The following is a 24308-nucleotide window of genomic DNA, read 5'->3' on the forward strand; positions in this document are numbered from 1 at the left end:
CGGGAGTGTTTAATACGACAGTGTAGAGGGAGCTTTACTCTGTATCTTACCCGTGCTGTACCTGCCCCGGGAGTGTTCGATAGGACAGTGTAGAGGGAGCTTTACTCTGTATCTAACCTATGCTGTACTTGCCCTGGGAGTGTTTGATGGGACAGTGTAGAGGGAGCTTTACTCTGTATCTAACCAGTGCTGTACTTGCCCTGGGAGTGTTTGATGTGACAGTGTAGAGGGGGCTTTACTCTGTATCTAACCCGTGCTATACCTGCCCTGGGTGTGTTTGATGGGACAGTGTAGAGGAAGCTTTACTCTGCATCTAACCCGTGCTGTACCTGCCCTGGGTGTGTTTGATGGGACAGTGTAGAGGGAGCTTTACTCTGTATCTAACCCGTGCTGTACTTGCCCTGGGAGTGTTTGATGGGACAGTGCAGAGGGAGCTTTACTCTGTATCTAACCTGTGCTGTACCTGCCCTGGGAATGTTTGATGGGACAGTGTAGAGGGAGCTTTACTCTGTATCTAACCCGTGCTGTACCTGCCCTGGGAATGTTTGATGGGACAGTATAGAGGGAGCTTTACTCTGTATCTAACCCGTGCTGTACCTGCCCCGGGAGTGTTCGATAGGACAGTGTAGAGGGAGCTTTACTCTGTATCTAACCTATGCTGTACCTGCCCTGGGAATGTTTGATGGGACAGTGTAGAGGATGTTTCGCTCCTGTGAATCATTTCATGATATTTTTCTTAGCAAAAGGCAGAGGCATGTTTCTTTTTGTTGTGAAGATTGCAGGGATCGGGCGGAGCGAGGCTGTGGATGGTAAGGATGTAGGCTTTGAAATCAACATGCTGCACAGTGAGCGTGAACAGGCTATTTGTCTGTGGTGGCATCACAGCCAAGCCCAACTCTAACCCAGGATGATTGAGGTCAGTTGTCGTGTCTCCGGTGCTGGGTGTCAGACACATTGAGCCATCAACCCTGGCATCTTGCCCATGTTGGGTTGGGGCTAAGAGTCTGTACAAGCATTGGTAGAATGATACTGTGAATGATACAACAACTTGCATTTATACAGCATCTTTAAACGTAGTAAATCATCCCAAGATGCTTCAAAAGAGCATTATAAAAAAAAACTGACACTGAGCCACATAAGGAGAAATTCGGCAGGTGACAAAAAGCTTGGTCAAAGAGGTCGGTTTTAAGGAGCAACTTAAAAGCGGAGGTGGAGAGGTTTAGGGAGGGAATTCCAGAGCTTAGGGCCCAGGCAGCTTTGGCACAGCCGCTGATGGCGGAGCAACGAATATTGCGGGTGCACAAGAGGCCAGATTTGGAGGAGCGGCTCTCCGGGGGTTCTGGGGCTGGAGGAGGTTACAGAGATAGGGAGGGGCGAGGCCTTAGAGGGATTTGAAAACAGGGATGAGAATTTTAAAATAGAGATGTTGCTTAACCGGGAGCCAGTGTAGGTCAGCGAGCACAGGGGGTGATGGGTGAACGGGACTGGGTGTGAGTTAGGACACGGGGCAGTGAGCACAGGGGTTGATGGGTGAACGGGACTGGGTGTGAGTTAGGACACGGGGCAGTGAGCACAGGGGGTGATGGGTGAACGGGACTGGGTGTGAGTTAGGACACGGGGCAGTTAGCACAGGGGGTGATGGGTGAACGGGACTGGGTGTGAGTTAGGACACGGGGCAGTGAGCACAGGGGGTGACGGGTGAACGGGACTGGGTGTGAGTTAGCTACACGGGGCATTGAGCACAGGGGTTGATGGGTGAACGGGACTGGGTGTGAGTTAGGACACGGGGCAGTGAGCACAGGGGGTGATGGGTGAACGGGACTGGGTGTGAGTTAGGACACGGGGCAGTGAGCACAGGGGGTGACGGGTGAACGGGACTGGGTGTGAGTTAGGACACGGGGCAGTGAGCACAGGGGGTGATGGGTGAACGGGACTGGGTGTGAGTTAGGACACGGGGCAGTGAGCACAGGGGGTGATGGGTGAACGGGACTGGGTGTGAGTTAGGACACGGGGCAGTGAGCACAGGGGGTGATGGGTGAACGGGACTGGGTGTGAGTTAGGACACGGGGCAGTGAGCACAGGGGGTGATGGGTGAACGGGACTGGGTGTGAGTTAGGACACGGGGCAGTGAGCACAGGGTGATGGGTGAACGGGACTGGGTGTGAGTTAGGACACGGGGCAGTGAGCACAGGGGGTGATGGGTGAACGGGACTGGGTGTGAGTTAGGACACGGGGCAGTGAGCACAGGGGGTGATGGGTGAACGGGACCGAGTGTGAGTTAGGACACGGGGCAGTGAGCACAGTGGGTGATGGGTGAACGGGACTGGGTGTGAGTTAGGACACGGGGCAGTGAGCACAGGGGGTGATGGGTGAACGGGACTGGGTGTGAGTTAGGACACGGGGCAGTGAGCACAGGGGGTGATGGGTGAACGGGACTGGGTGTGAGTTAGGACACGGGGCAGTGAGCACAGGGGGTGATGGGTGAACGGGACCGAGTGTGAGTTAGGACACGGGGCAGTGAGCACAGTGGGTGATGGGTGAACGGGACTGGGTGTGAGTTAGGACACGGGGCAGTGAGCACAGGGGGTGATGGGTGAACGGGACTGGGTGTGAGTTAGGACACGGGGCAGTGAGCACAGGGGGTGATGGGTGAACGGGACTGGGTGTGAGTTAGGACACAGGGCAGTGAGCACAGGGGGTGATGGGTGAATGGGACTGGGTGTGAGTTAGGACACGGGGCAGTGAGCACAGGGGGTGATGGGTGAACGGGACTGGGTGTGAGTTAGGACACGGGGCAGTGAGCACAGGGGGTGATGGGTGAACGGGACTGGGTGTGAGTTAGGACACGGGGCAGCAGAGTTTTGGATGAGCTGAAGTTTACGGAAGGTGGGAGGTCGACCGGGAGAGCATTGGAATAGTCGAGTCTGAAGGTAACAAAGGCATGGTTGAGGGTTTCAACAGTGGATGAACTGAGGCAGGGGCAGAGTCATGTTATTTTATGGAGGTGGAAATAGGCGGTCTTTGTTATGCTGCGGGTATGTGGTCGGAAGCTCATTCCAGGGTCAAATATGACACCAAGGTTGCGAACAGTGTGGATCAGCCTCAGACAGATGTTAGGGAGAGGGATGGAGTCAGTGGTTAGGGAACAGAGTTTGTGGTGGGTCCGAAAACAATGGCTTCGGTCTTCCCAATATTTAATTGGAGGAAGTTTCTGCCCATCCAGTACTGGATGTCGGACAAGCAGTCTGACAATAGAGACCGTGGAGGGGTCGAGAGAAGTGGTAGTGAGGTAGAGTTGGGTGTGCTCCGCGTACAGGTGGAAACTGACGCTGTGTTTTCGGATGATGTCGCCAAGGGGCAGCATGTAGATGAGAAACAGGAGGGGGCCAAGGATAGATCGTTGGGCAACACCAGAGGTAACGATGTGGGAGCGGGAAGAGAAGCCGTTGCAGGTGATTCTCTGGCTACGATTAGATAGATAAGAATGGAACCAGGCGAGTGCAGTCCCACCCAGCTGGACGACAGAGGAGAGGCGTTGGAGAAGGATGGAGTGGTCAACCGTATCAAAGGCTGCAGACAAGTCAAGAACGACAGGCTTCCTTGTCAGTCACATACGATGTCATTTGTGACTTTGAGAGCTGTTCTGTACTGTGGTCGGGGCAGAAACTGATTTGGAGGGATTAGAACAAGGATTCTGGGAAAGATGGGCACGGATTGGTGAGGAGAAAGCAGATTCAAGGACTTGAGAGGAAAGGGAGGCTGGAGATGGGGTGGTAGTTTGCAATGACGGAGGGGGTCAAGGGTTGTTTTTGAGGAGCGGGGCGATGATGGCAGATTTGAGGGGAGGGGGGAAAACAGTACCCAAGGAGAGAGAACCATTAACAATGTGAGCCAGAAAAGGAAGTTGGGTGGTCAGCAGTTTGGTGGGAATAGGGAGTGAGCAGGAGGTGGGTCTCATGGACAGGCAGGGCTCACCCCAGCTCACAATCTTGTGCTGCATGTCCAACGAATGACACTCAGTTACATGGGTAAACAACCATTTTGTTGACAGTTTTCACCACAGACAGTTATCCGGCTGGGAATCACTGTAGTTTTGTGTTCCCTATCCCTCCGGCTCCTGCTCATCGCCCAGCTGTTACAGATGTTCACTGTCAGCAAAACAGGAAAAAAAAAATCATTGCAAATTAGCAAATAAGTTCGATTCCCCCCTCAGCCGGGCAAAGGAGGGATAGTCACTCCTGCACCCACCCAGTCAGCTGAAATGTTATCCACAGCCCATGTTACAGAGCATTGAGGGAGAGGGGCAAATAATCAGTCACCATCTGAAGAGAGACAGCAACTCGGGATTTCTGTTGCGGATCCTTCCGAATGTTAATTCTGCCTATAACCCAAAGCATTAACCAGTCACACAGCGCAGAAGGAGGCCATCCTGCCGGTATCGGCTCTTTGAAAGGGCGATCCCATTAGTCCCACTCCCCCTGCTCTTTCCCATTTCAGCTACACACACAATTCTAATGCAGACCGACCCGACGTGCATTTCTGTTCTCTACATGTCGCCAGAAATTGGACCGAGGGCTACACACGTCCAAATGTTGGACATCCCGTGGAATCCGCCCCACAGTATATAATCAGGGCAACTTACACAGCATCAGGAGTGTTTCTGTACAATAACTGAAGGAGGTGGGGCTGGGGGCAGGGGGTGGGTGTGGGAGAGCTGGACTAGCGAACCCAACACGTGACAGAGGAAGAGTCAGATACACCAAGGCTGTGAATGGGCCAGTAACAAAGTTGGGACAGTGAAAAATCAGCAGCAATGTATTGTGTCCGGGGGGGGGGGGGGGGTAATTGGGGTCCAGGAATCACACTCACCTTCCCAAGGGGGAGGGAGAATTTTCCAAATTACTATTGTACAAAATGTGATTTTATACAGTATAAAAATAAAAACTAATGTATATAAAAAAATTAGAACCATGCGACAAGTAGCAAACAGGAAACCTCTACCCAAGGATCCGATATTTACATGGCAGAGTTGAGTCAATTTAAGGAAAAGCATTTCTTTCAGGGAATTTCCCCCCTCCCAAGAAAATGGATGTCCTGATAGCTGGACTCATTACATTGCATTTTAATCTCCTCCCCTTTCAACAAAAAAAATGGAATCATCACCCTCTGTACAGCTCACAGTTTCTGCTGACAATCATATTTACCCATGTGAATCTAGACAGCCATTGACAGCGAGGGGCTTTGCCAGTCAGTACATCTTCCTGTGCACCCCCCCATACACCAGCGGGAGCCCACGATGATTTATTCCCCCTCCACCCACCCCAAACCCAGATACCATTGCAGTACCCTCACTCCCTCAGTACTGCACTCTCAAAGGCATCGCCTCGAGGCGTTAAACAGAGGCCCCATCTTCCCTCTTAAGGTGAATGTAATCCCATGGCACTATTTCGAAGAGGAGCAGGGGAGTTCTCCCCGGTGTCCTGGGGCCAATATTTATCATAGAATGGTTACAGCACAGCAGGAGGCCATTCGACCCATCGAGCAATCAACATCACTAAACCAGATTAGCTGATCATTATCACATTGCTGTTTGTGGGAGCTTGCTGTGCGCAAATTGGCTGCTGCGTTTCCCACATTACAAGTGACTACACTTCAAAAGTACTTCATTGACTGTAAAGCACTTTGGGACGTCCTAGAAACATAGAAGATAGGAGCAGGAGTAGGCCATTCGGCCCCTCGAGCCTGCTCCACCATTCAATGCGATCATGGCTGATCATCCAAATTCAGTACCCGGTCCCTGCCTTCTCCCCATATCCCTTGATCCCTTTAGCCTTAAGAAATATATCTAACTCCTTCTTGAATATATTTAATGAACTGGCCTCCACCGCCCTCTGTGGTAGAGAATTCCACAGGTTCACCACTCTCTGGGTGAAGAAATTCCTCCTCATCTCTGTCCTAAATGGCTTACCCCTTATCCTTAGACTGTGACCCCTGGTTCTGGACTCCCCCGCCATCGGGAACAGCCTATAGAAATGGTGAAAAGCGCTTTAGAAATGCAAATGATTTCTTATTTCTCTGTATAACCTCCTTTATCTCCCCCTCCCCGCAAAAAAATAGAAAAGATGAAAGAAATCCAAGCATTGCATTTAATAAATTTTATTTCAATTAGCCCCCGGCAAACAAAAAAAATAAAACTAGTTCAAAAAACACTGGCTGCGATTAAAGTGCTAAAACTACAGACACAACATCTTAGAATCCCATGGGTTCTCCTCTGGAAAACAATGGGATAAAAAGGAGCCCATTAAACAAAACAGAGTTAAAAGAGTGTGTTTCTTCGCAGTAACTAGTCTCCGTATTGGGAAGTCAAATAAAAGCTGATGGGAGAAAAATGGACCTACAGACACTCGCTCTCCCCCAGCCTCGGAAAGTCAGTCAGTCACTCGGCTAGTTCCTGACTGAAAGGGCTTTAACTTTAAACAAACAAAGAAACCCCAGCAAATATAGCAGCTACAACTCGGAATGCAAAATACAATTCCTCGGGAGACACGACGCCCTTTTAATTTAAACAAACAACAACAGGATCGGAACCATTTCTTGCGAACTCCACAAAGTACAAAAGAAAAAATCACACACACACAGGATGGTGAAGACACAGGCAGGTTCCGCAAAGCACAGCGGATTTTCTGACCACGAGTCTTTTGTGTCGATTTCCTCTCAGTTTTTCGAAGTTCGTCGTGGAAATGAAAGGCTGGCGATCGGTTACATCAATACTACACGGAGATAAAAGGAGACCAAAGCGCGACGGGACTGGGGATTGATGTATCCAGAACCCCTCCCTCCCCAATAATTCCCCCACCCACCCCCAACAAATCAGAAGTTGCTCAAACAAACCCTCCCCCCCAATTGCCTCATTTTTTCGAAGTCTGGGTCTTCTTGGGTAAGAGCACGGCCTGGATGTTGGGCAGCACGCCTCCCTGGGCGATGGTCACCCCTCCCAGCAGCTTGTTGAGCTCCTCGTCGTTGCGGATGGCCAGCTGCAGGTGGCGGGGGATGATGCGGGTCTTCTTGTTGTCCCGGGCCGCGTTGCCGGCCAGCTCCAGGATCTCAGCCGACAGATACTCCAGGACGGCGGCCAGGTAGACCGGCGCCCCGGCTCCCACCCGCTCGGCGTAGTTGCCCTTCCGCAGCAGGCGGTGGACGCGGCCGACGGGGAACTGCAGGCCGGCCCGAGAAGATCGGGACTTGGCCTTGGCCCGTGCTTTGCCGCCGGTCTTACCTCTTCCAGACATCTTCGACTGCTGCTATAGAGCCGCCTCGGCGATACAGTGTCGCTGTGGCCGATTACAATGTAGCCGCTTGGCAATTTCTGCTACAAAGTAGCCGCTTGTCGAATGCTATTGTCGATTTCTGCTACAATGTAGTCAGTTTCTATTGTCGATTTCTGCTACAATGTAGTCAGTTTCTATTGTCGATTTCTGCTACAATGTAGTCAGTTTCTATTGTCGATTTCTGCTACAAATGTAGCCGCTTGTCTGTTTCTGCTACAATGTAACAAACAAGCAGCTTCTAGAACCGCATTGACTCCGCCCCCCCACCGCGTCACCGCATATTAATAAACCACCTGCACGTCACAAACAACTCACGGCCTGCCACCGGATTGGTCAAGCGCCGGCCAGCTCCCTCTCCCATTGGAGTTAATTTGGATCCTTCATTTGCATATTGCCGCATAGGCAAACAGCTCATTGGACTGGGAAGGCCTGTGTGCTGGGGGGGGTGGGGCGAGTTGGCTGCTTTTCATCCAAACCATCTGCTCACCGTGTATTTGAAGACAAAAAAACCCCACATAAATTACACTCTCATTTATTTGTATCCTCACACATCTCCCTCATTGCTTTCTGCCCTGTGCAGTCTTGGTTTTCCGGGCCTGGAGAGCGGGACAGCAACAAGAACAACTTGAATTTCTATCGCATCTTTAGTGCAGAGCAAAAGGCCCCCATGGCACTTTGCAAGAAGCGGCCACCGTGCCAAAGAAAGGCTTGATGGCCAAGAGTGCTTCAGTGAGCGAGTGGTCAATCTGTGCAACTGGCTCGCTGGGGAGACGGTGGAAGGAGTTAGTACTGATTCATAGAATTACAGAATGGTTACAGCACAGAAGGATAGTTGATTCATCATTCAAATAAAAAGACTTGCATTTATATAGCGCCTTTCATGACCACCGGATGTCACAAAGCGCTTTACAGCCAATCATAGAATCATAGAATGGTTACAGCACGGAAGGAGCCATTCGGCCCATCAAGCCCGTGCCGGCTCTCTGCAAGAGCACTTCAGCTAGTCCCACTCCCCCGCCCTTTCCCCGTAGCCCTGCAAATTCCTTTCCTTCAGCTACTTCTCCAACTCACTTTTGAAAGCCATGATTGCGGCAATATAGGTAAAAAACGGGATGAGGTCCTAAAAGCTGAATATAGGGAGTTAGGAGGTAAATTAAAAAATAGGACCTCAAAGGTAGTAATCTCAGGATTGCTACCAGTGCCACGTGCTAGTCAGAGGAGAAATAGAAGGATATTTCAGATGAATACGTGGCTAGAGGAATGGTGCAAGGGGGAGGGATTCAAATTCCTGGGTCATTGGAACCAGTTCTGGGGGAGATGGGACCAGTACAAACTGGACGGTTTGTACCTGGGTAGGACCAGGACTGATGTCCTAGGGGGAGTGTTTGCTAGTGCTCTGGGGGAGGGTTTAAACTAAAATGGTAGGGGGTTGGGAACCTGTGCAGGGAGACAGAGGAAAGGGAAGCCGTTGCCATGGAGATGAGGGCCACTCCCATGGGTGTAGAGGGGCATGTGGTGGTGCATTTTGGACCTTCTGGCATCCTGAGCAGCTCTTTGTCAGGTCCTCGATTTGCTGATCGATCCCCGGCCACCACACATAAGCCCTAGCAAGGCTTTTCATTTTCACCCCTCCCAGATGACCTTCGTGAAGCTCATTGAGCACTCTCTCCCTTAACTTGGGTGGAATTACCACTCGGGATCCACACATCAAGGTCCCCTGGCATACTGACAGCTGTTCTCTTCTGGATGAGAATGCTGGCAACAGTGAGTCGCCATGTGCTGGCCATCCCTTCACCGTCAAATCATATACCCGAGACAGTGTCGGGTCATTTCGGGTCTCCTTCTCTATACCAGCGTTAGTTACTGGCAAGCATTCAATTATAGTTGAATGAAATATTTCGACAGGATCCACTGCTGGTGCTTCCTCCGCAGTAGGCAGAGGCAGGCGTGATAGCCCGTCAGCGTTTCCATGCTGTTTCGTGCCCTTATACTCGATTTCATATTGGTGCGCCCCTAGAAAAAGGGACCATCTTTGTAGCCGTTGCGCAGTCATCACCGGAATGCCCTTCTTTGGATTAAAGATGGAGACAAGTGGTTGGTGGTCTGTCAGCAAGGTGAACTTCTGCCCGTGCAGATAGTGGTTGAACTTTTTCACTCCCCACACTAGGCTGAGGGCCTCCCTGTCAATCTGGGCGTAGTTACGCTCGGCTGAGGTTAGTGACCGAGACGCAAAGGCTACTGGCCTCTCCAACCCGTCTGGGAATTTGTGCGACAGCACCGCTCCAATGGTGATGCATCACACGCCAACCGAATTGGTAGTGCTGGGTTGAAATGAGCCAACACCTCTTTTGATGTGATCAATTCTTTGCTCTTCTGGAAAGCTCGTTTACATTCTTCATTCCACTTCCATGGTACCCCCGTTTGCAGTAGGGTGTTCAGTGGGTGTAGTGCTGTAGACAAATTCGGCAAGAACTTATGGTAATAGTTCACCAGCCCGAGGAACGACCTCAGTTGTGACACATTTTCCGGTGCCGGAGTCTTGACTACTGCCTCAATCTTTTCAGGGGACTTATGTAACCCCTCTTTATCAATAACTTGGCCACAATACGAGATCTGCTTCTGGAAAAACTCACATTTGTTTATGTGAGAATAGCCGCTTGTAGTCCCTTCGGTTTATGACTGTTAGGGCTGATCCTGTGTCCAATTCCATTTTCACTTGGACTCCTGCTATCTTGAGCGTGACCCAGATAGTTTGGTGATCCTCCGTTTTGATCACATTATGTAATTTCAGACAACCCAGCTCCTTGCTTCCGGAGTCTGTATCACTTTTCTGTTCGTCTGAACTACTCTCAGTCACCTTATGTACCTTCTTGTACTTCTCCTGTGGAGATTTCTTGCTGCTGGTTTTCTTTCCCGACCTGCAGACTCTTGCTATGTGTCCTACTTTTCCACACTGTCTGCACACTTTGTCCTTGAACCAGCAATCCTTATGGTCGTGTGTTGTTCTGCCGCAGCGATAGCACTTCACTGTTCCGTATGACATTTCATTTGTGCCATATTCTTGTGGTCTCCGTTGTATCTCTGCGCCCCCCTTGCTGCTGCTTCGTGTGATACTGCCATGCTGAAAGCCTTGTCCAGCGTAAGATCCTTTTCTGATAGAAGCCGTTTCTGGGTTCCTTCACTTTGAAGCCCACACACAAACTTGTCCCTTAAAGTATCTGCTAGTCTCGTTCCAAACTGGCAGTGTTTCGATAGCTTGCGCAGTTCCGTTAAATACTCAGCATTACTTTCATCTTTATGCTGGTTCCTTTTGTGAAACTTAAATCTTTCCGCTATCAGCGGCGGTGTGGGGTCTAAGTGGTCCTGTAGGATTGACACTATGTTTTCAAAATCCTTTTCCACTGGCTTCTCTGAGGTTACTAGGTTTCGCAGTAAGCCATACATTTTTGCACCCATTGAATTCAACAATACCAGCGCTTTCCTGTCATCTGGCACTTCATTCGCCTTGCAGTACACTTCTATGTGTTCGACATATGTCGTCCAATCTTCAACTTCATTGTCGAACGCTGTGACACTGCCACTCTTCGGCATCCCTGGGTGTGGTTAGACTGGCTCAAAATGGCGTTTCCTGCGCTTTCCTTTCTGCCCTGCTGACACTGCTCGGCCCTTGAACACCGGCTGCGCTCTGCACGTTTTCCTGCGCGCCTCTCTCCCCCGTTGACGCTGCTCGGCCCTTGAACACCGGCTGCGCTCTGCTCTCTCTCGTTGACGCCGCTCGGTCCTGAACACCGGCTGCGCCCTGTGCGCTCTACCCTCTCTCTCTCCCCCATCGACGCTGCTCGGCCTTTTTCTGTGCCGTCGGTCGGCTCTAGCCACCGCTGTCTGGGAAGGGTCTGCGCAGTACCTGTTGCCAACCCGTTTCGCTGGATCACCGTGCTGGAAAGCCAAGCCTTGCTCTCGACAGCCTCCCCTGCGATGCTCAATCTCCGCTGGATGACTGGGGGGTTTCCCGTGGTCGACGCCCGTGCTTCGGGACTCGGCCTTCTTCCACTGTTCTCCAGGAGCGAATCCCTGGGAGGTGATGCAGAGTTGCAGGTAGGTTTGAATCTGCTCGTCTCCAATGTTAGATCCGTGTATCTTGATGTTGTGTCCTTCAATAATTAGACAAGAGACTGCAGGGAACAATCAACAGGTGTTTACTGAATGAGGGTTACTCCAAAACTAACTGTACAGATCCCTACTCAGGGTTTATATACAGGTGTGGTCACTGCCGGTACTACAGTATACAGGAGCTGTAAAAAGTAGTTCTCCCCTTAAAGGTACATACACTACAGAAGCAAGGATAGAATCAAAAGACAGGAAGGAGAAAAGCAAAAGTGGCAGGCAGAGAAATCAAGGGTGTAAATCAAACATGGCCACAGTAAATAATAATTCTAAAAGGACTAAGAGTGTTAAAAAAACAAACCTGAAGACTTTGTATCTTAATGCGAGGAGCATTCGTAATAAGGTGGATGAATTAGCTGTGCAAATAGATTTAAATGGATATGATATCATTGGGATTATGGAGACATGGCTCCAGGGTGACCAAGGCTGGGAATTCAACATCCAGGGATATTCAATATTCAGGAAGGACAGGCAAAAGGGAAAAGGAGGTGGGGTAGCATTGCTGGTTAAAGAGGAGATTAACACAATAGTAAGGAAAGATATTAGCTCTGATGATGTGGAATCTGTATGGGTAGAGCTGAGAAATATCAAGGGGCAGAAAACGTTAGTGGGAGTTGTGTACAGACCCCCAAACAGTAATGCTGAGGTTGGGGATGGCATTAAATGGGAAATTAGAGATGTGTGCAATAAGGGCATGGCAGTTATCATGGGTGACTTTAATCTACATATAGATTGGGCTAACCAAATTAGTAACAATACTGTGGAGGATGAATTCCTAGAGTGTATACGGGATGGTTTCCTGGACCAATATGTCGAGGAACCAACTAGAGATCAGGCCATCTTAGACTGGGTATTATGTAATGAGAAAGGATTAATTAGCAATGTTCGGTCTTCACAAAGGAGGACACAAATAACCTCCCAGAGATGTTGGGGAACATAGGGTCTAATGAGAGGGACATACTGAATTAGTGAGGCCCCTTGGGGAGGAACGATCATAATATGATAGAATTCTTAATTAAGATGGAGAGTGAAGTAGTTGACTCAGAGACTAGGGTCCAGAATTTAAATAAAGGAAACTATGATGGTATGAGGCATGAGCTGGCTAGGATGGATTGGGGACCATTACTTAAAGGATTGATGGTGGATAGGCAATGGCAAACATTTAAAGATCGCATGGATGAACTACAGAATTTGTTCATCCCTGTCTGGCATAAAAATAAAACAAAAAAGGTGACACAACCGTGGCTAACAAGGGAAATTAGGGATAACATAAGATCCAAGGAGAGGACATATAAATTGGCCAGGAAAAGCAGCAAACCTGAGGATTGGGTGCAGTTTAGGATTCAGCAAAGGAGGACAAAATGATTAATTAAGAGGGGGGAAATAGAGTATGAGAGTAAGCTTGCAAGGAATATAAAAACTGACTGTAAAAGCTTCTATAGATATGTGAAGAGAAAAAAATTGGTGAAGTCACGCGTAGGTCCCTTGCAGACAGAATCAGGGGAATTTATAATGGGGAACAAAGAAATGGCTGACCAATTAAATACATACTTTGGTTCGGTCTTCACAAAGGAGGACACAAATAATCTCCCAGAGATGTTGGGGAACATAGGGTCTAATGAGAGGGAGGAACTGAATGAAATCAGTATTTGTAGGGAAATGGTGTTAGGGAAAGTGATGGGATTGAAGGCTGATAAATCCCCAGGGTCTGATAATCTACATCCTAGGGTACTTAAGGAAGTGGCCCTAGAAATAGTAGCTGCATTGCTGGTCATCTTCCAAAATTCTACAGACTCTGGCACAGTTCCCATGGATTGGAGGGTAGATAATGTAACCCCACCATTTAAAAAAAGTGGCAGAGAGAAAATGGGGAATTATAGACCGGTAAGCCTGACATCGGTAGTAGGGAAAATGCTAGAGTCCATTATAAAAAATGTACCTGTAATAGCAGAGCACTTGGAAAACAGTGACAGGATCGGACAAAGTCAACATGGATTTACAAAAGGTAAATCGTGCTTGACTAATCTACTGGAATTTTTTGAGGATGTAACTGGTAAAATAGATAAGGGAGAACCAGTGGATGTGGTGTATTTGGACTTTCAGAAAGGCTTTCGATAAGGTCCCGCATAAGAGATTAGCGTGCAAAGTTAAAGCACATGGGATTGGGGGGTAAGGTACTGACATGGATAGAGAACTGGTTGGCAGACAGGAAGCAAAGAGTTGGAATAAATGGGTCTTTTTCCGAGTGGCAGGCAGTGACTAGTGGGATACCACAGGGATCGGTGCTAGGACCCCAGCTATTCACAATATATATTAATGATCTAGATGAGAGAACTAGATGTAATATCTCCAAGTTTGCAGATGACACAAAGCTGGGTGGGCGTGTGTGCTGTGTGGAGGATGCCGAGAAACTCCAGGATGATTTGGACAGATTGGTGATTGGGCAGATGCATGGCAGATGCAGTATAATGTGGATAAATGTGAGGTTATCCACTTTGGTGGCAAAAACAGGAAGGCAGATTATTATCTGAATGGCAATAGATTGGGAGAAGGGGAAGTGCAACGAGACCTGGGTGTCCTTGTGCACCAGTTGCTGAAGGTAAGCATGCAGGTGCAGCAGGCGGTTAAGAAGGCAAATGGTATGTTGGCCTTTGTAGCGAGAGGATTCGAGTACAGGAGCAAGGATGTCTTGCTGCAGTTGTACAGGGCCTTGGTGAGACCACATCTTGAGTATTGTGTGCAGTTTTGGTCACCTTATCTGAGGAAGGATGTTCTTGCCATGGAGGGAGTGCAGCGAAGATTCACCAGACTGATACTTGGGATGGCAGGAATGATGTATGAGGAGAGATTGGGTCGATTGGGCTTGTACTCGCTGGAGTTTAGAAGAATGAGAGGGGATCTCATTGAAACTTATAAAATTCTAACAGGACTAGACAGACTAGATGCAGGAAGGATGTGCCCGATGGTGGGGGAGTCCAGAACCAGGGGCCATAGTCTAAGGATAAGGGGTAAGCCATTTAGGACTGAGATGAGGAGGAATTTCTTCACCCAGAGAGTGGTGAACCTGTGGAATTCTCTACCACACAAGGCAGTTGAGGCCAATTCATTAAATATATTCAAGAAGGAGTTAAATATATTTCTTAAGGCTAAAGAGATCAAGGGCTTTGGGGAGAAGGCAGGGACAGGGTACTGAATTTGGACGATCAGCCATGATCTCATTGAATGCCAGAGCAGGCTCGAGGGGCTGAATGGCCTACTCCTGCTCCTATCTTCTATGTTTCTATGATTGAATCTGCCTCCACCACCCTTTCAGGCAGTGCATTCCAGATCCTAACCACTCGCTGCTTAAAAAAGTTTTTCCTCGTGCCGCCTTTGGTTCTTTTGCCAATCACCTTAAATCTGGTTCTCGACCCTTCCGCCAATAGGAACAGTTTCTCTCTATCTACTCTGTCCAGTCCCCTCATGATTTTGAACACCTCTATCAAATCTCCTCTTGCCCTTCTCTGATTCAAGGAGAACAACCCCAGCTTCTCATGTCTATCCATGTAACTGAAGTCCCTCATCCCTGGAACCATTCTTGTAAATCTCCTCTGCACCCTCTCACATCCTTCCTATAGTGTGGTGCCCAGATTCGGACATAATACTCCAGTTGAGATTGAACCAGTGTTTTATACAGGTTCATCATAACTTATCATAGAATCATAGAAATTTACAGCACGGAAGGAGGCCATTCGGCCCATCGTGTCCATGCCGGCCGACAAAGAGCTCTCCAGCCTAATCCCACTTTCCAGCTCTTGGTCCATAGCCCTGCAGGTTACGGCACTTCAAGTGCATATCCAAGTACTTTTTAAATGTGATGAGGGTTTCTGCCTCTACCACCCTTTCAGGCAGTGAGTTCCAGACCCCCACCACCCTCTGGATGAGGAGATTTCCCCTCAAGTCCCCAATAAACCCCCTACCAATTACTTTAATCCATGCCCCCTTACGGCCCTGTTTTTGTACTCTATGCCTCTATTTATGAAGCCCAGGATCCCGTATGCTTTTTTAACCGCTTTCTCAACCTGCCATACCACCTTCACTGATTTGTGCACATATACCCCCAGGTCTCTCTGTTCATGCACCCACTTTAGGATTGTACCCTTTAGTTTATATTGCCTCTCCTCGTTCTTCCTACCAAAATGTATCACTTTGCACTTTTCTGCATTAAACTTCATCTGCCACATGTTGGCCCATTCCACCAGCCTGTCTATGATCTCTTGAAGTCTATCACTCTCCTCCTCACTGTTCACTATTCTTTCAAGTTTTGTGTCATCTGCAAATTTTGAAATTGTACCCTGTACTCCCAAGTCCAAGTCATTAATATATATCAAGAAAAGCAGTGGTCCTAGTTTGGGAGGACTAACAAGGCAAGGGAATACACAATGAGTGGTAGGACCCTAGGAAGGACAGAGGATCAGAGGGACCTTGGTGTGCTTGTACATAGATCCCAGAAGGCAGCAGGACAGGTAGATAAGGTGGTTAAAAAGGCATATGGGATACTTGCCTTCATTAACCGAGGCATAGAATATAAGAGCAGGGAGGTTATGATGGAGCTGTACAAAATGCTAGTTAGGCCACAGCTGGAGTACTGTGTGCAGTTCTGGTCGCCACACTATAGGAAGGATGTGATTGCATTGGAGAGGGTGCAGAGGAGATTCACCAGGATGTTACCTGGGCTGGAGCGTTTCAGCTATGAAGAGAGACTGGACAGGCTGGGGTTGTTTTCCTTAGAGCAGAGAAGGCTGAGGGGGGACCTGATTGAGGTGTACAAAATTATGAGGGTCATAGATAGGGTAGATAGAAAGGAACTTTTCCCCTTAGTAGAGGGGTCAATAACCAGGGGGCATAGTTTCAAGGTAAGGGGCAGGAGGTTTAGAGGGGATTTGAGGAAAAACTTTTTCACCCAGAGGGTGGTTGGAATCTGGAACTCACTGCCTGAAAGGGCGGTAGAGGCAGGAACCCTCACAACATTCAAGAAACATTTAGATGAGCACTTGAAACGCCATAGCATACAAGGCTAGGGACCAAATGCTGGCAAATGGGATTAGAATAGATAGGGCTTGATGGCCTGCGCAGACATAAAACTCTATAGGCTGAATTTTGATACTGGAGGCGTGTAGGAGGCAGGACTACAACTTTCAGGGTTGTAGTCCCGCCTCCATCGAGCTGTGGCCAACCCACGCGATTTTCACTTGATTGACCTTGTTGAACCCGCCCAGCGGGCTCAGTAGGCCAATTAATGGCCACCCGGCAACAGGTGACGTCACAGATTGAAATGTCATCTGTCAAGAGCTTTTGACAGATGAAATATCAGTGTTTGACAGCTGTTTGAAGCTGTCAAACACTGACAATCTGTACTCCAAGTTAATTCCTTCCTCTCAGGATGATTTAGAGATCTCTCCAGAACAGAAAGCTGAATGCTGCAACTTTTGACAGCTCGTGGCCATTCTGCTTTCTGTGCCGGTGAGATGAGGGACTCCCGAGACCTGAAGGAAGGAAGGCTGTAAAGGTAAGTAAATCTTCTTTAAACACTTTACACAGACCAAACACACTTACCTCTGCACTCATGCACCCATCACTCACCTGAACACCGGACATCTCGAACCCTCCAAGCCCTTCAGCCCGACGGTCTGCCTCGCTAACTTGGCGTGGTTTGGAGCCGCCGGGAATCCCACACTTCAGGAATAAAAATAGGGATTAGGTTAAAAACTGCCTGTTAACAGGCAGTTAATTGGCACTAATCCCTTTCCCGCCTCGGGGAGGCGGCTCCCAGCACAGGTCGGGTACCCGCCTCCTTTGAAACTGGCATGGAGGCGGTTTGGGGGCAGGAAGGGGTCGTGCCCTCCGATTTCGAGATTTTAACCCCGCACACGCCTCCAATCCCACCTCCATGACCCAATGAAAATCCTGACTATACCTACCCCTGGGGGACACCACTGTATACCTTCCTTCAGTCCGATAAACAACCGTTCACCACTACTCTGGTTTCTGTCACTTAGCCAATTTTGTATCCATGCTGCCACTGTCCATTTTATTCCATGGGTTTTAAATTTTCTGGCAAGCCTATTATGTGGCACTTTATCAAACGCCTTTTAGAAGTCCATGTACACCAGGTCAACCGCACTGCCCTCATCAACCCACTCTGTTACCTCATCAAAAACTCAATCAAGTTAGTTAAACACGATTTGCCTTTAACAAATCCATGCTGGCTTTCCTTAATTAATCCACAATTGTCCAAGTGACTGTTAATTTTGTCCTGGATTATTGTTTCTAAAAGCTTCCCCACCACCGAGGTTAAGCTGACTGGTCTGTAATTGCTGGGTTTATCTTTACACACTTTTTTGTACAAGGGTGTAATATTTGCAATTCTCCAGTCCTCTGGCAGCAGCCCCATATCTGAGGAGGATTGGAAGATTATGGCCAGTGCCTCCGCAATTTCCACTTTTACTTCCCTCAGCATCCTAGGATGCATCCCATCTGGTCCTGGTGACTAATTAACTTTAATTACAGCCAGCCTTTCTAGTACCTCCTCTTTATCAAATTTTAGCCCATCCAGTATCTCAACTACCTCCTCTTTCACTATGTCTTTGGCAGCATCTTCTTCCTTGGTGAAGACAGATGCAAAGTACTCATTTAGTACCTCAGCCATACCCCCTGCCTCCATGCGAAGGTCTCCTTTTTGGTCCCTAATCGGCCCTACCCCTCGTCTACTATCTGTTTACTATTTATATGCCAATAGAAGACTTTTGGATTCCCTTTTATGTTGGCTGCCATTCTATTCTCTCACTCTCTCTTTGCCCCTTTTATTTCCTTTTTCACTTCCCCTCTGAACTTTCTATATTCAGCCTGGTTCTCACTTGCATTCTCAACCTGACATCTGTCATATGCCCCTTTTTCTGCTTCATCTTACTCTCTATCTCTTTCGTCATCCAAGGAGCTCTGACTTTAGTTGCCCTACCTTTCCCCCTTGTGGGAATGTACCTCGACTGTACCTGAACCATCTCCTCTTTAAAGGCAGCCCATTGTTCCATTACAGTTTTGCCTGCCAATCTTTGATTACAATTTACTCGGGCCAGATCCGTTGTCAACCCACTGAAATTGGCCTTCCTCCAATTAAGTATTTTTACTCTAGATTGCTCCCTGTCCTTTTCCATAGCTAATCTAAACCTTATGATACTATGATCACTGTTCCCTAAATGTTCACCTACTGACACTTGCTCCACTTGACCTACCTCATTCCCCAGAACCAGATCCAGCAATGCCTCCTTCCTCATTGGGCCAGAAACGTACTAATCAAGAAAGTTCTCCTGAACACGCTAAAGAAATTCTTTCCCCTCTCTGCCCTTTACACTATTATTATCCCAGTCTATATTAGGATAGTTGATTCATTCAAATAAAAAGAAAAAGAGAGACTTGCATTTATATAGCACCTTTCATGATCACCAGACGTCCCAAAGCGCTTTACAGCCAATCATAGAATCATAGAATGGTTACAGCCGGAATGAGGCCATTCGGCCCGTCGAGCCCGTGCCGGCTCTCTGCAAGAGCACTTCAGCTAGTCCCACTCCCCCACCCTTTCCCTGTAGCCCTGCAAATTCCTTTCCTTCAGATACTTATCCAATTCCCTTTTGGAAGCCATGATTGAATCTGCCTCCACCACCCTTTCAGGCAGTGCATTCCAGATCCTAACCACTCGCTGCTTAAAAAAGTTTTCCCTCATGTCGCCTTTGGTTCTTCTGTCAATCACCTTAAATCTGTGTCCTCTGGTTCTCGACCCTTCTGCCAATGGGAACAGTTTCTCTCTATCTACTCTGTCTAGACCCCTCATGATTTTGAACACCTCGATCAAATCTCCTCTCAATTTTCTCTGCTCTAAGGGGAACAATCCCAGCTTCTCCAGTCTATCAATCTAACTGAAGTCCCTCATTCCTGGAATCATTCTCTAAGTACTTTTGAAGTGTGGTCACTGTTGTAATGTAGGAAACACAGCAGCCAATTTGTGGACAGCAAGCTCCCACAAACAACAATGTGATAATGACCAGTAAATCTGTTTTAGTGATGTTGATTGAGGGATAAATATTGGCCAGGACTCCCCTACTCTTCTCCGAGATAGTGCCATAGGATCATTTACGTCCACCTGAAAGAGCAGACGGGGCCTCAGTTTAACGTCTCATCTGAAAGACGGCACCTCCGACAGTGCAGCACTCCCTCAGTACTGCACTGGAGTGTCGGCTTAGATTTTTGTGGTCAAATCCCTGGAGTGGGACTTGAACCCACAACCTTCTGACACAGGCGAGAGTGCTACCCACTGAGCCACAACTCCATTATCATCAACAACTCCATTATCATTGTTTCATTTTTTTTAAATTCGTTCCTGGAATGTGGGCGTCGCTGGCAAGGCCAGCATTTATTGCCCATCCCTAATTGCCCCTTGAGAAGGTGGTGGTGAGCCGCCTTCTTGAACTGCAGCAGTCCGTGTGGTGAAGGTGCTCCCACAGTGCTGTTAGGGAGGGAGTTCCAGGATTTTGACCCGGCGACGGTGAAGGACCGGGGATATATTTCCAAGTCAGGATGGTGTGACTTGGAGGGGAACTTGGAGGTGGTGTGTTCCTATGCGCCTGCTGCCCTTGTCCTTCTAGGTGGAAGAGGTCGCAGGTTTGGGAGGTGCTGTCGAAGAAGCCTTGGCGAGTTGCTGCAGTGCATCTTGTAGATGGTACACACTGCAGCCACGGTACGCCGGTGGTGGAGGGAGTGAATGTTTAAGGTGGCGGATGGGGTGCCGATCAAGCTGCTTTGTCCTGGGTGGTGTTGAGCTTCTTGAGTGATGTGAGTTTCAGGGTGAACTAGATGGACCTTGGTATTTTTTTGTCTAGCACTTCCTATGTTCCAATGCGGTGGGTTTTAAGGAGGGTCTTAAAGGAGGAGAGGGAGGTAAAGAGGTAGAGAGCGGCTTAGGAAAGGATTTCCAGAATGTGGGGCCAAGGCGGCAGAAGGCACATCCACCACCGGTGGGGCAAAGGGGGAGGCTGCACAAGCGGCAAGAGTTGGAGAGTTCTGATTTTTGGGGAGGGGGTGAGGTTGTAGGGCTGGAGGTGGTTACAGGGATAGAGAGGGACAAGGCCATAGAGGGAATTAAATGCAAGGATGAGAATTTGAAATTGCAAGCCTTGGCTCTACCAATCCTTCTGTATAAGCAACCGAGCTGCTTGAATGTGGATCTGAGCATCTGGAGCGGGGGGAGGGGGGGTGAGTACAGGCTGATCCTTTTCATCACTTCCCCCCAACCCCACTAATTATAGGATAGTAGATAGCTTTGTTTATGTATTGCTGCCATGGCAACATGCCGAGATTGGTCATTAACCGTGTGCCATTGTGTAGTCTTACGCTATGTACTTAGGACAAGAAAAGGCTCTCAACAGCAGCAACAACAACTTGACTTTATACAACATCTGATGTAAGGAAACTCACTGAGCCCTCGGTTTGAGTATAAAACAAGGCTTTAATCAACTGTTTCACAACCATGAGATTCTAGTTACATCACTAGTTCCTGGTTACAGAAACATCCTGAGCAAGCTGGGCCCACGCTCAAGTATTTATACTCCTTGGACTGCGCCACCAGCTGGCCGCCCAGTGTTATTTCATGAGTCATTTCTTCATGAATGGTAAGATTCATGACAGCGTCTTTAACATAGTAAAACGTCCCAAGGTGCCTCACAGGAGCGTAAATCAAACAGAATTTGACACTGTCTCACAGGAGGAGATATTGGGCCAGGTGGCCAAAAAGCTTGGTCAAAGAGGTCGGTTTTAAGGAGCATCTTAAAGGAGAGAGGTGAAGAGGTGGAGAGGTTTAGGGAGGGAATTCCAGAGCTTAGGGCTGCCAATGGTGAAGCGATGGAAATCGGGCACATATTCACTCGCTGCACTTTTTACTAGACTTGTCCCAGCGTTCCCACTCTTCCTTCTCAGAAAAACACAGAGACCCATTCAGGAATCCTGTCAAAAATTCCTCTCTGACTCCTCAATAGAAATCTAAGCAAGTCCCAGGAGACCCCAATCCATTCGTTGTTGCCCAGAATCTTACCTTCCTTCTGCTGTGATCCTGTAATTTTCCAGATATGCATCTAAGCAGAAAGATTTGCATTTCTCCAGCGCCTGTCACGACCTCAGGATACCCCAGAGTGCTTCACAGCCAATGAAGTACTTTTTGAAGTGTGGTCACTGTTGTAATGTGGGAAACGCGGCAGCCAATTTGCGCACAGCAAGCTCCCACAAACAGCAATGAGATAATGACCAGATCATCTGTTTTAGTGATGTTGGTTGAGGGATAAATATTGATCAGGAGACCAGGGAGAACTCCCCCTGCTCTTCTTCGAAATAGTGCCATTCACCTGAGAGAGCAAACTTGGTTTAACATCTCACCTGAAGAGCAGGGGTGTTCTTCCTGGTGTTAGATGATTTATAAATAAAAGTTCTCGGGATGTGGGCATCGCTGGCAAGGCCCGCATTTATTGCCCATCCCTAGTTGCCCTGAGAACGTGGTGGTGGGCCTTCTACTGTTGTCCATATTCTTTGTAGCGGGATTGATACAACTGAGAGACTCGCTCGGCCACTTCAGAGGGCAGTTAAGAGTCAACGTTGGGTGTGGGACTGGAGTCACCTGTCGGCCCAGACCGGGTAAGGACGGCAGATTTCCGTCCCGAAAGGGACATTAGTGAACCGGTTGGGTTTTTATGACAATCCGACAGCCTCATGGTCACTTTTACTGAGACCAGCTTTTTAAAAAAGCAGAATTAAAATTGCTGCAGTGGGGATTTGAGCTCATGTTCCCTGGATTATTCACCCAGGCCTGCAGAATCCTGGTCCACTAACGATTGGGCGGGAGATGATAAGTGCCATGAATCTTATCATTCATGAAGAAATGACTCATGAAATAACACTGGGCGGCCAGCTGGTGGTGCCGTCCAAGGAGTATAAATACTCGGGCGTGGGCCCAGCTTGCTCAGGATGTTTTTATAACCAGGAACTAGTGATGTAACTAGAATCTCATGGTTGTGAAACAGTTGATTAAAGCCTTGTTTTATACTCAGATCAAGTGCTTATAGTTTTCTTACATCAATAAGTGAGTTGGGTAAATTGATGACAAGGTAGATGTTTTAAAACACCTGGAGGCCATTGAGAAAGGACTTGAGCTTTACTAACAGGTTGCTGAGCAAGCAACAGAAACAAGGCAAAGAGCAATTTCTTCTCTCGGCAGATAATAGTGTCCTTGAGGCAGGCTTACTGACAACAGTGTGTAAACCCTGCTCCCGTTCCCCACCGGCAGGCTGCACAAGTCAGGAACTCACAGAGATAAAGGGCTGGATTTTGTCAATGGGGACGTGATGGAGGCGGGACTCCCACTTTTTGGGTTGTAGTTCCGCCTCCATCGATTTGTGGCCAACCCACGCGATTTTCCCTTGATTGACCTTGTTAACCCCGCCCAGCGGGCTCAGCAGGCCAACTAAGGGACACCTGGTTACTGGTGACGTCAGCGATTGACATTTCATCTGTCAAGAGCTTTTGACAGATGAAAAATCAGTGTTTGACAGCTCTGTGAAGCTGTCAAACACTGACAATCTGTACTCTAACTTGAGTCCTTCTACTCAGACTCAGTTAGAGATCTCTCCAGACCAGAAAGCAGAGGCTGCAGCTTTTGATAGTTCAGCTGCCATTCTGCTTTCTGTGCTGGTGAGCTGAGGGACTCCCGAGAACTGAAGGAAGGAAGCCTGCAGGAGAAAGTAAAGGTAAGTAAAACTTATTAAAACACTTTACACTCACCTCACACACTTACCTCTGCACACATGCACCCATTACTCACCTGAACACCGGACATCTCGAACCCTCCAACCCCCGCAGACCGACGGTCCGCCTCGCTAACTTGGCGTGGTTCGGAGCCGTCGGGAAGCCCACACTTCAGGGCTAAAAATAGGGATTAGGCAAAAGACTGCCTGTTAACAGGCAGTTAATTGGCACAAATCCCCTTCCCGCCTCGGGGAGGCGGCTCCCAGCACATGTCGGGTACCCGCCTCCTGGGAAACGGACATGGAGGCGGGTTGGGGGCGGGAAGGATTCGTGCCCCCCGATTCTGCAATTTTTCCCCCACTCCCGCCTCCAAACCCGCCTCCACGGGACTTGGAAAATCGAGCCCAAAGTGTGCGGGATGTTACAATTTCTCAGACGCGTTGCTGAGAGTTTGAATAAAGAAAGAAAGACTTGCATTTCTATAGCGCCTTTCACAACCTCAGGACGCCGCAAAGCGCTTCACAGCCAATGAAGTACTTTTGAAGTGTAGTCACTGTTGTAATGTAGGAAACACGCCAGCCAATTTGCGCACAGCAAGCTCCCACAAACAGCAATAAAATAATGATCTATTTTAGTGATGTTGGTTGAGGGATAAATATTGGCCCCAGGACATCGGGGCGAACTCCCCTGCTCTTCTTCGACAAGTGCCGTGAGATCTTTTATGTCCACCTGAGAAGGCAAACAAGGCTTTGGTTTGATGTCTCATCCGAAAGGTGGCACCTCTGACAGTGCAGCACTCCTTCAGTACTGCACTGGGAGTGTCACAGGGACCGTAGCATAGGGCTGGAATAATGATCCAGAGACATAAGTTCAAATGTCAGCATGGCAGCTGTGGAATTTAGATACATTTAAAAAGAGAGTATCGGTAATGGTGGCCATGAAACTACCGGATTGTCGTAAAAACCCATCTGGTTCATGAATGTCCTTTAGGGAAGG

General features: G+C 48.5%; 1 protein-coding gene across 1 annotated transcript in view; it reads right to left on the minus strand.

Moving 5' to 3' along the window:
* Positions 1 to 7596, minus strand: part of LOC147111335 (histone H2A) — an 88977-nt gene extending 81381 nt beyond the window's left edge. The window contains exon 1 of the mRNA XM_086002128.1: positions 6908 to 7596. Within this exon, the coding sequence (XP_085858254.1) occupies positions 6909 to 7289 (381 nt within the window). The 5' untranslated portion in view covers positions 7290 to 7596 and the 3' untranslated portion in view covers position 6908. The remainder of the gene's footprint in view (positions 1 to 6907) is intronic.
* Positions 7597 to 24308: the final 16712 nt, after the last annotated feature.

The sequence above is a fragment of the Somniosus microcephalus genome, chromosome 11 (genome assembly GCF_052327205.1).
Source record: "Somniosus microcephalus isolate GS21.2 chromosome 11, FLI_Smic_1.0, whole genome shotgun sequence".
Lineage (NCBI taxonomy): Eukaryota > Metazoa > Chordata > Chondrichthyes > Squaliformes > Somniosidae > Somniosus > Somniosus microcephalus.